Source organism: Coregonus lavaretus, assembly GCF_964263955.1.
Source record: "Coregonus lavaretus genome assembly, chromosome: 28".
NCBI classification, from domain to species: Eukaryota; Metazoa; Chordata; class Actinopteri; order Salmoniformes; family Salmonidae; genus Coregonus; species Coregonus lavaretus.
The window spans coordinates 12,510,627-12,521,734 of record NC_140015.1 but is presented as its reverse complement, the minus strand read 5'-3'; the positions used below and the strand labels follow the sequence as shown (position 1 = coordinate 12,521,734).

The 11,108-nt window shown below is 47.5% G+C and overlaps 2 protein-coding genes across 2 annotated transcripts in view; one reads left to right on the top strand and one right to left on the bottom strand.

Moving 5' to 3' along the window:
* The window catches only part of LOC311104443 (zinc finger protein 385C-like), a gene marked incomplete at both ends in the record, with an annotated part of 664,983 nt that overhangs the window by 167,927 nt on the left and 485,948 nt on the right, over window positions 1-11,108 (top strand). The window lies entirely within an intron of this gene.
* The window catches only part of LOC311104446 (pleckstrin homology domain-containing family H member 3-like), a 35,640-nt gene continuing 24,675 nt past the window's right edge, over window positions 144-11,108 (bottom strand). Inside the window, exons 3-5 of the mRNA XM_084146284.1 lie at window positions 7,483-7,577; window positions 2,736-2,918; window positions 144-1,026 (exon numbers count right to left, since the gene is read on the bottom strand). Of these exons, the coding sequence (XP_084002410.1) occupies window positions 719-1,026; window positions 2,736-2,918; window positions 7,483-7,577 (586 nt within the window). The 3' untranslated portion in view covers window positions 144-718. The remainder of the gene's footprint in view (window positions 1,027-2,735; window positions 2,919-7,482; window positions 7,578-11,108) is intronic.

The following is an 11,108-nucleotide window of genomic DNA, read 5'->3' as shown; positions in this document are numbered from 1 at the left end:
TACAAATATGGGTGTCCCTCTCATATGCACGCACAACGCCCTCTACAACCCAGCAGGAGGGTACTGGGAATGGGTTAGGGGAAACACACCATGCATGCATTCACATGCACGCACACACACACATGCGCACACACACGCACACACACACACACACACACACACACACACACACACAATGGGCTACTTTAAACACCTTCTCACGTGATAAGAGGCCAGACAGAAGTCAAGTGGTCGAAGGGTACATTTACAAGAATACACACACTGGGTACAAAACACAAACACAACAACACACAAACTCAGAATAGCAAACAAGCATAGACTTCACACGACTTGGTGAATTCCAAAGTGATGGCAGAGCGTGGTCTGGATTTTTCTCTTAGACTTTGTCTTAGTGTTGAATGGAATCATACTTTAAAAATAGAAGACCTTGCTGTGTCTCATTCAACTGTTAAGTGAGACATGTTTCTGTGGGCACACACGTACACTCCCCTGGACCAGGTCCAAATATGACGCTTTGCCTTGCACAACCTCTTCTTCCACCCTTTTGCCTCTAAAAATGACACGTTCCTTAAAATAGGGCAGAACAAGTCTTCCGGTGGAACTTTTATGGGGTGCCTCCTCTCCCCTAACAGCTTGGTGGAATAAGGTAATTCCCTGGAGGCAGCAGCAACGACAATTGGAGGACACTTTGGACTCGCGGCCCAGTGTGGTCGCGCGGTTACTGTGGTGACAGAGCGGAGGTATAATGGCCGTTGTGTTGCTGCTGTCTGTGTTTGGTGACCCTTGTCATCGGCAGTTTGGCAGTGGTCTGGTCTGGGGCGGGCAGCGAGATGGCGTGAAGCAGTGTGTGTGTGTGTGTGTGTCTCACCTCGATGTCTCGGATCAGGAGCTGAGTGGGCGTCTCCACGGGTGCTTTGGTGTCGATGACCTTCTGGACAGCGCAGGCCCAGTGCACAGCCTCGTTGAAGTGCTTGGTGTACAACCTGTAGCAGTGCTTACGCCCATACACTGTGATGCACCAGTAGCCTGAACACACACAGGCACAGGGAAGTCAGTCATCAGTGTATCGTGCAATGAATGCATGAATAAACATGAAAAAACTGAAACTGAACTTTCAAAGAACAAGAAAGCTATAGAGAGGTCCTAAGTGGTCCTCTGTAGCTCAGCTGGTAGAGCACGGCGCTTGCAACGCCAAGGTAGTGGGTTCGATCCCCGGGACCACCCATACGCAAAAATGTATGCACGCATGACTGTAAGTCGCTTTGGATAAAAGCGTCTGCTAAATGGCATATTATTATTATTATTAAGAGAGCAGAATCCAAGGCCTATACTTATGTAATAACTGTGGTTTCAGAAAATAAGGAAGCCTGCTCCACTCTCTCTCTCTCATGTGGTCTGGACATGGGACACTCCACATATCTGGTGTGACTCCTGCTCACTCACTTCTTCTCTGGGTTTCACTGAGGTCAGCGGTCATCCCGAGAGGGGCTCCCAACTTTATTAGCCACTAAGCCCAACCAAAACACAATGACTACAACCAAGTCAGGACAGAAGGGAAGTGCTAATCCTTCGGTGTGTGTGTCCTCTCCTGGCACAACAACCTGGCCTCCTGTAAGAATAGAGAAAGCCCTCTCTCTAACTGTACTAGACATGCTATAGGCAGTGTGGACCCCCAGGCCAATCATAACCTGAGTTTGTTACCATGTGATCTCCTGCTAGCTACGTGACTTGGCATACTGATTTACTTTTGTTTAGCCAAGTGAGGCTAAAGTGTGTGTGTTTGTGTGTGTTTGACCCCATTCACTGCTATCGCACAAGTGAACATATGTGAGATAGAAAGGTGGAAGTAGATATTGGGTCAAAAAGGGGAACTCTCCCCCCGCCCCAACTCCCCTGGTAAGGAGATAAGGTGGAAGCCGTTAGGTCCATACCACTCTGCCGGGACAGATTTACTCAGTGGCTCATAGAGAAACACAGACAGAACACACAGCCACCAGTGAGCTGTACTTAAGACTGAGGGCAAGACAAAACAGGCCAAAAAGCAAAACAGAGTACACACTTCTCTGCAGGAAAGTCCCAGAGCAGATTTAGGGGAATAGTTGGGTTAGGTTTTTTTTCTCCTGGAGGTTTTAAGTGGTTGTCTAAAGTCAGCAGGCGAAGGTACAATCCCCTCCATACAGACACAGAGGGCCCTGTGTGTGAGTGTGCGTGCGTATATCGTGGGTGATTAACAGAAAAACTCCTAGTCCGAGTCATCCCCCTCTCTCTCTCTCTCTTCACACAACAATAGCCTTTCACCTGTACTTCCTCTCCGATTCCTGTCATTCAGGGTGTTAAATGGTAAAGGGCCATTCTGGTGCTGATGACTCAAAGCAGAGGGTTCCAGACAAACCCAAGTTGTGGAGAGAAAAGTGGACTGGGATTTCCAGACTTCCTCTGGGTGTACTGGGCTCACAGGAACTGAGAGGAGACCGTAAATCCTCACATTACGACCGCTTTGAGATCTTTACCAATATTTGATAATTGAACCGCATAAGGATAGGGGACCAATCAGGGAATTTGGGATGGCATGGAGTTGGTGTGTATGAATCAGAGAGAGAGAGAGAGAGTGTGTGTGTGTGTCTATACACGCCAGAATGCATGTGTCTGTCTGTGTATTCATGCTCATGTGTCTGTCTGTGTGTATGCGTGTTCATGCTCATGTTTCAGTGTGTGCGTGTGTGAGTGGCACTCACCCGTCTCCTTGAAGGTCTGTTTGTCTGGCCAGATGACAGAGCAGAGGTTGGTGAGTACCAGTGTTCCCAGTCTGCGGGCTCCTCTCTCTGAGCTGCTGTAGTAGTCTAAGGAGTCCTGGCTCAGTACAAACCAGTAGCACCGCTGCTTGATCCAGCTTCCACGCACCTCCCGGAACAGCCAGCCTACACACACACACACACACACACACACAAAGAAAGGGGACATTTCTTGGATATTACATGACTAGGTTCCCACACAGTTGACGTCAGAACATGATTTACATTTACGTCATTTAGCAGACGCTCTTATCCAGAGCGACTTACAGTTAGTGAATACATATATATTTTTTTAGTATTTTTTTTTTTTCAAACTGGTCCCCCGTGGGAATCGAACCCACAACCCTGGCGTTGCAAACGCCATGCTCTATCAACTGAGCTACATCACTGCCGGCCATTCCCTCCCCTACCCTGGACAACGCTAGGCCAATTGTGCGCCGCCCATGAGTCTCCCGGTCGCGGCCGGCTGCGACAGAGCCTGGATTCGAACCAGGATCTCTAGTGGCACAGCTAGCACTGCGATGCAGTGCCTTAGACCACTGCGCCACTCAGGAGACTGATTATTTCAGTGTGTGAATGTGTGTGAGAAAGAAAGATGTTATCAAAACGGTAGCCTAATAATAAAAGATCTGCACATGATAGTGTGTGTGTGTGTGTGTGTGTATGTGTATGTGTGTGTGTGTTTGCGCATGTGCACCTGTGCACCTGTGCACCTGTGTGTGTGTGTGTGTGTGTGTGTGTGTGTGTTTGCGTGTGTGCACCTGTGTGTGTGTGTGTCTTATTGGGTTGAATTGAAGGGTTAATTAGTCTGGGCTGAACATAATCACTAAGAGGTTGAACCCATCAGACATCAAATATGTATATAATATGCAGAACAGGTTAAAAATAACAGCTAATGGTATAGTCAGACATTAAGGCCTGGATAATTACAGCTGGAAGAAAGACTGAAGGAAGAAAGCCGGGAGGTTAGAGAACAGTTCTGGTGGTGGAGTAGCAGGAAGAGATCTTACATTAACGCCCAGAGAAGGAGGGAGGGAGGGAGAGAGAGAGAGAGAGAGAAAGAGAGGCTGATACATTCTCCTGGCTCCCTTCACCTCCATTCCACCCCTATCACATAAACATCGCCCTCAGAACTGGGTGGTGTTCAGTAGGCACAGAACGAGACAAAACGGTTTGAAACTTACCTGAATAACTGTTTGTGTTTGGTCACTACTGAACAGGACCCTGGTCTGCAGTGTCCAGCTTTACATGAAGTGGATGTACACTACATGGCTCGTCGAACATCTCATTCCAAAATAATGGATATTAATATGGAGTTGGTCCCCCTTTTGCTGCTATAACAGCCTCCACTCTTCTGGTAAGGCTTTCCACTAGATGTTGGAACATTGCTACGGGGTCTTGCTTCCATTCAGCCACAAGAGCATTATTGAGGTCAGGCACTGATGTTGTGCAATTAGGCCTGGCTCGCAGTCAGCGTTCCAATTCATCCCAAAGGTGTTAGATGGGATTGAGGTCAGGTCAGGGCTCTGTACCACTTCGCGGCTGAGCCGTTGTTGCTCCTAGACGTTTCCACTTCACAATAACAGAATTTACAGTTGACCGGGGCAGCTCTAACAGGACAGAGATATGATGAACTGACTTGTTGGAAAGGTGGCATCCTATAACGGTGCCACGTTGAAAGTCACTGAGCTCTTCAATAAGGCCATTCTACTGTCAATGTTTGTCTATGGAGATTGCATGGCTGTGTGCTCGATTTTATAAACCTGTCAGCAAAGGGTGTGGCTGAAGTATCTGAATCCACTCATTTAAAGGGGTGTCCACATACTTTTGTATATATAGTGTACTACCCATGTCCAGAAGGGGAAGCAGCTGTAGTGTTACCAAACACCAGGCATGTAGCACCACACTGATTGTGTCCCAAATGGAACACTATTCCCTATGTTGTACACTACTTTTGACCAGGGACCATAGGTCTCTGGTCAAAAGTAGTGCATTATATAGAGAATAGTGTGACATTTGGGACGCGGCCTATGTGTACAAATTGTTCCCTCTAAATATTTAATCTCACAGAGCTGAGGGTAAATAAACCGGTTTGGCCAAGCTCCAGCTAGGGGCTGCCCGAAGAGAGAGAGGGACAGAAAGCGAGCGGGGAAGAGAGAGAGAGGGATGGAGAGAGAGGTGGCAGTGAGAGGGAGGGGTAAAATGAGAGAGCAGTCATGGTCAGAGGTCAGAGTTCACAGTGAGGGCTGATGGATAGGCTGGCAGAGGGCCCTGGCTGGTCACCTGGCCCAAACCTGGAGCAGGGAGCTATGGTGAGGGCGGGGAAAGGGTTATGTGGCTGTGCCATCCGTTGAATGTGTGTGTGTGTGCATGTGTGTGTGTGTGTTTATGGGTACAGCAGTGCCATGTTCATTGGGCTAACTTCTTAGATCAGCGTCACAGCTTCCTCTGTGGTTAGCAAGCTGCATGCCACCTGTCAGATCTCCCTCGCTTTCCCTACAGCTCTTTTCTCTCCGCTCAGTCTCTCCCTCTTTCATCTCTCCCCCCGCCCCAACTCCCCTTTTTCTTTCTCTTCTCTCTGCTCCCTTTCTTCCTGCCTTAAAGTGGGTTTCCCTACATGCAGAGCCCCCATTGCTACCATCCCCCATGTTACAACCCATAGACCTGGAGGGGGCCAGTCAGAGTGGGAGTCTACACACGTCTCATTCTGTTTCCCCTTTCAGAGTGGCTCAATATGATCTTAGTGGCAGCCTGGAACACACTATAAACCCACCCAATATAGTCCTGAGCACAGGACTCTGAGGTAATTAACACCACATCAACAGGAGCATAAAAACCAACATGAAATGGATAAATAAAACTATGAGGTAAGACAGGACGGGATTGGGTGGGGATGATGACGGATTGGGTAGGGGGTTGGAGGGGTCTGGGTGGACTGGTTAGCGGAGAGACACCTTTGTCAGTCACACAGGATGTCCTGCTGCTGCTCTTTTTGAGACAGTGAGATAGAGAGACGGCCTACTTTGGAGGGAGGGAGAGAGGAAGGAGAGAGAGAAGGAAAGAAAGAGAGAGAGAGTGAGAGAGAGAGAGAGAGAGAGAGAGAGTGAGAGGAAGAGGGACAGAGGGAGTGAGAAAAGTAGAGAAAGAGAAGGAAAGGCAGTGAGGAGAAGAGAGAGAAAGACATCGCAAGAGAGAGAGAGAGAAAGGGTGAAAGAAGAGTCCCGGTCAGGACCCTCTACCTACCCCTCCCCCCCACGGTCCTCCATCTGGATCCCATCTCTCTGGCCTGCTAATGCGTCTCATGGGGGCCACGGCTCGCCCTTAATTTGTTTCATTTGTGACCCCAGACCCCTAACACTGGCCCTGTCCCCTTAAACGCAGACTGAGCAAACACTGGAGTCTGTCTCTCTATGGTAGTGTTCTGTCCTTCTATCTCTGTGTATACTTTCTGTTTGTTTTAGAGATTTGGGGGAGATTAAAAAGTATCTGATAACAAACAGTCATCAATAAGGGCACAGAGCTTTAATGAGCTTCAACACTAGGATTATGGGCTGAACAGAATTAGACAGAGATCCAAACAGAAAAGGAAACGATTGCAATGGAGTAGACTGAATCACTTTCCAAATTACTGGAGTACTGGCCACTCTAATGTCATATGTAGCTAAAATTGTTCAGTTTGACTGTGCATTAAAAAACAGGGGAATGTAATTAATGCTCATTACTGCATTCTGTCTAGGAGTTTCTCGCTCCCTCGCTCCGTCAATCTCTCTCTCTATATATTTTCCTCTCTGTCTCTCTCTCTCTGTCTCTGCACGGTTGGTGGCCTATTTTAGACAGCGAGGCAACACTTGGCCCCAGTTGCCTGAGGATGTCCCATTGAAAACCACACCAAATAGCCAGGGACACCCTTAATGGAGGGAGCATTTGAAAATGTATCCGTGCACACAACAAGGGCACGGGGAAAGATAACAGAACAAGGCCTTCACATGTCCTGGAGCGTCTACAGTCTACACAGTGGTGGTGGAGATGGCGGGGGTTGGTGGGGAGGATGGCCCGACTGAAGAGAAGGAATGCCAAGGCACATAGCCACCCCAGGGGCCCAGGGGAAGTATCCATCCTCCGATTGGGAAGGAATGCACCCCCCGGTCTCAGACATCGGAACAGAGGGAGGAGGGGTGCAGCCAGCCAGCCAGGGGTGCTGCATGGTAACTGCTGTCAGAATTAGCCGATCAGGCTGCCGCCATCCCAAAGAGGACGTAACTTATCCAAGCGCTGGCATTTTACTGCAACCGCTTCAGTAGCAGGAAAAGCACACATGAATAGCCTGTGAGATCACTCCTTGAAAAGCGTTAGACACGCAAGGCTCTTAATTCTGCTGATGGTCATCATTACATGATTACTGGGGGCAGAGTGATGTGTGTGTGCGTGTGAGGGCTCAGCTGTGGACCGTGAAGTGTACAGTACAGTAGTACAGTATGGTCTACTTATTCAGCGATAACACCTCAAACATGCACTGAGCTAAAGCTTGGCTAATGCTCTTGGATGAGTGAACGTTATCATCACACACACACAACTGTTATTACTGTACATGCAAATCACTAGAACTGGAACACGACAGCTACACAAAGAGAAAAGAGAGAGAGAATAGAGGGATGGTGTAGAAGTGTGTCAGGCAGGCAGGCAGGCTCACCTTTGACCAGCAGCTCAGGGTCTTCCTCCAGGCCCATCTTGCTCTTCTCTATGATCAGACTCTTCATCTCATCAGGAACCTCTGACAAACTGTGTCTGGGTGAGACAGACAGAGGTGGTAAATAACTGCATCGTACACCCCCACAGTCAAGGCTGCACCCCCCCCCCCCCCCATACCCTATTGGCTCTGAGTCGAGGGGAGGAGGGTAACCACACACACCCAACCCCAAAATGACTCTCTGCCAACACTAAGCCTCTCTGACACTCTAAGTGAGAGAGGAGAGGGGGACAAGTTGAAGTGCTGTGAATATCCTTCTCTGCATGCATACCACGCCACTGTGGACAGCTCGTCTCTTTTATATTGGTTGGGCTGGCGGGCATAGCGGAGTGGAGAGAAGCGGAGGACTGAAAATAAACGTGACAGAGCGACGCCGGACTGACTCAAAGCCAGCCAGGCAGTCCCAGGCCAGAGAGAGAGAGAGAGAGAGAGAGAGAGTTCAAAAGGTCACACTGTTGTCAGCTAATCAGCTAATCAAACACATAACGAACATCAAAAACATCTGGGAATTATGGGAAACTGTTGTGAAATGCTCTCTCTCCTCTCTCTCTTTCTCAAGGGCCACTGTCGAAGAAGCCTTGTAAAAAGAAAAGCCACCACATGGTGGTGGCGAGGACTTTGGACTGTAAAGTGACATTAGTTTCAGACATCTGGCCAGGCAGGCAATGTTTTGGACGACTGAGAGCTCTGCTTGTAATCGCTGGCCAAGGCCCATTTCCAGCCCATTCAATTGTTTATAAAGGTTTATCTATGCTCATTTATTTATCTAATTACTTGTTTATTTTCTCTATTTCCTGCGTCAAACCAGCGTGTGAGGTATGAAGGGACAAACCCGCCTTCCTTCCTCTGAAAACACCAGGCAGGAAATGAGTTCTAGCAGGCGGCCCTCCATCCCCCCATGTACAGTCTTAGATAGCGTTTCTCTGGGCTGTAATTATTGATCAGATGATTGTGGAAGGTTATTCCTTATGGAAGGCATACCTAATCAATGAGTCTGAATATATCCTATCCTGCTCAACTCAGCTTACAGGACTGTGCTGACTGTTCATCTAGAATACATGACACCTGCTCAAAGTGTCTCACTATCCCACTATCCACTAGTTGATTCTTGTGTCAATACGTTTGCCTGTTTCAGACTGTACAGCAGTTGGAAAATCTGTGTGTGTATCAGTCTCTAATTTAGGCTGATGCTCAGACACACAGGGAAACACTATACCACACTGGCCCTGACAGTGTATGACTGATTCAGCAGGGGAAATATCAGAGAGACATCAGAGGGTCAGAGCCCTGTCATACTACACCCAGTCTACCTCTGCAGCTAAGCCCAAGAGCGACTGCAGCATTCAAACAGTAACGCAGTCCCGTGTATCGGAGCATATCCCTCTTCTCTTAAATACATAAAAATACATCCAGAAATCTGAGGACGGCTCTTTTTGAGCTCTTTTTGAGTCTGCGAATAACCCTTGCTGCAGAAACAGATGCAGACAGACCTATATACAGTCATTTAAATGGAGAACTCAATGCACTGATTTGGATCTATAGAAAAAGCCAACGCAGCCAGCTAGGGGATAGCGTGTTGGTATGTGGGGGTCTTGATATCAAAGCCTAGGATCATTTTGTGCTATTGTCTGCATGGGGGCAAACGTACAAACTCTGGAAAGCACCGGTACAAACCAGCCCTGGATTGGTACCTCTATAGTTTTGGCCTTGCTCAAGGGTACAAAAGCAATATGTTAGCTATGTTCCTCCCAAAACATAAACCAGCAACCTTCTAGCCTTGAAATGGGTCAATTCCCTAAAGCTATAGGCTACTGTATGTATGCACCAGGGTTTCCGTTAGGAAATAGTGGCGCCGGACAACGTGACTGGGAAGATTTTAATTTACCGGCTATTTGAGAAATATAAAGGACACATATGCATTGGGTGTTTAACCCATTAGGGCATCCACCCACATGCTCAGATTGACAGAAATCATATTTATATTATGGTAATTCATCTTAACAAAACATGCAACTCCTGTAATGAAGCAGCCAATAAAACGTCATTTTCAAACATTTGCCAAAATGCAATTTGCGGGAAAAAGGGAAAACACCATTCTAAACAGTGCACCTGATGCAAGCGGTGTATGACAGAAATGAAAATCTCAGTTAGAAACTTAGAAAGAGTGTGAATCTAAAGATGCAACAAATAGGATGGGTTGCTAATATGACTAGGACTGTCTATGACTAGGACCACTTAAAAAGATGAGAGAGGCCTGTAATTTTCATCATAGGTACACGTCAACTATGACAGACAAATTGAGAAAAATAAATCCAGAAAATCACATTGTAGGATTTTTAATGAATTTATTTGCAAATTATGGTGGAAAATAAGTATTTGGTCACCTACAAACAAGCAAGATTTCTGGCTCTCACAGACCTGTAACTTCTTCTTTAAGAGGCTCCTCTGTCCACTCGTTACCTGTATTAATGGCACCTGTTTGAACTTGTTATCAGTATAAAAGACACCTGTCCACAACCTCAAACAGTCACACTCCAAACTCCACTATGGCCAAGACCAAAGAGCTGTCAAAGGACACCAGAAACAAAATTGTAGACCTGCACCAGGCTGGGAAGACTGAATCTGCAATAGGTAAGCAGCTTGGTTTGAAGAAATCAACTGTGGGAGCAATTATTAGGAAATGGAAGACATACAAGACCACTGATAATCTCCCTCGATCTGGGGCTCCACGCAAGATCTCACCCCGCGGGGTCAAAATGATCACAAGAACGGTGAGCAAAAATCCCAGAACCACACGGGGGGACCTAGTGAATGACCTGCAGAGAGCTGGGACCAAAGTAACAAAGCCTACCATCAGTAACACACTACGCCGCCAGGGACTCAAATCCTGCAGTGCCAGACGTGTCCCCCTGCTTAAGCCAGTACATGTCCAGGCCCATCTGAAGTTTGCTAGAGTGCATTTGGATGATCCAGAAGAGGATTGGGAGAATGTCATATGGTCAGATGAAACCAAAATAGAACTTTATGGTAAAAACTCAACTCGTCGTGTTTGGAGGACAAAGAATGCTGAGTTGCATCCAAAGAACACCATACCTACTGTGAAGCATGGGGGTGGAAACATCATGCTTTGGGGCTGTTTTTCTGCAAAGGGACCAGGACGACTGATCTGTGTAAAGGAAAGAATGAATGGGGCCATGTATCGTGAGATTTTGAGTGAAAACCTCCTTCCATCAGCAAGGGCATTGAAGATGAAACGTGGCTGGGTCTTTCAGCATGACAATGATCCCAAACACACCGCCCGGGCAACGAAGGAGTGGCTTCGTAAGAAGCATTTCAAGGTCCTGGAGTGGCCTAGCCAGTCTCCAGATCTCAACCCCATAGAAAATCTTTGGAGGGAGTTGAAAGTCCGTGTTGCCCAGCGACAGCCCCAAAACATCACTGCTCTAGAGGAGATCTGCATGGAGGAATGGGCCAATTACCAGCAACAGTGTGTGAAAACCTTGTGAAGACTTACAGAAAACGTTTGACCTGTGTCATTGCCAACAAAGGGTATATAACAAAGTATTGAG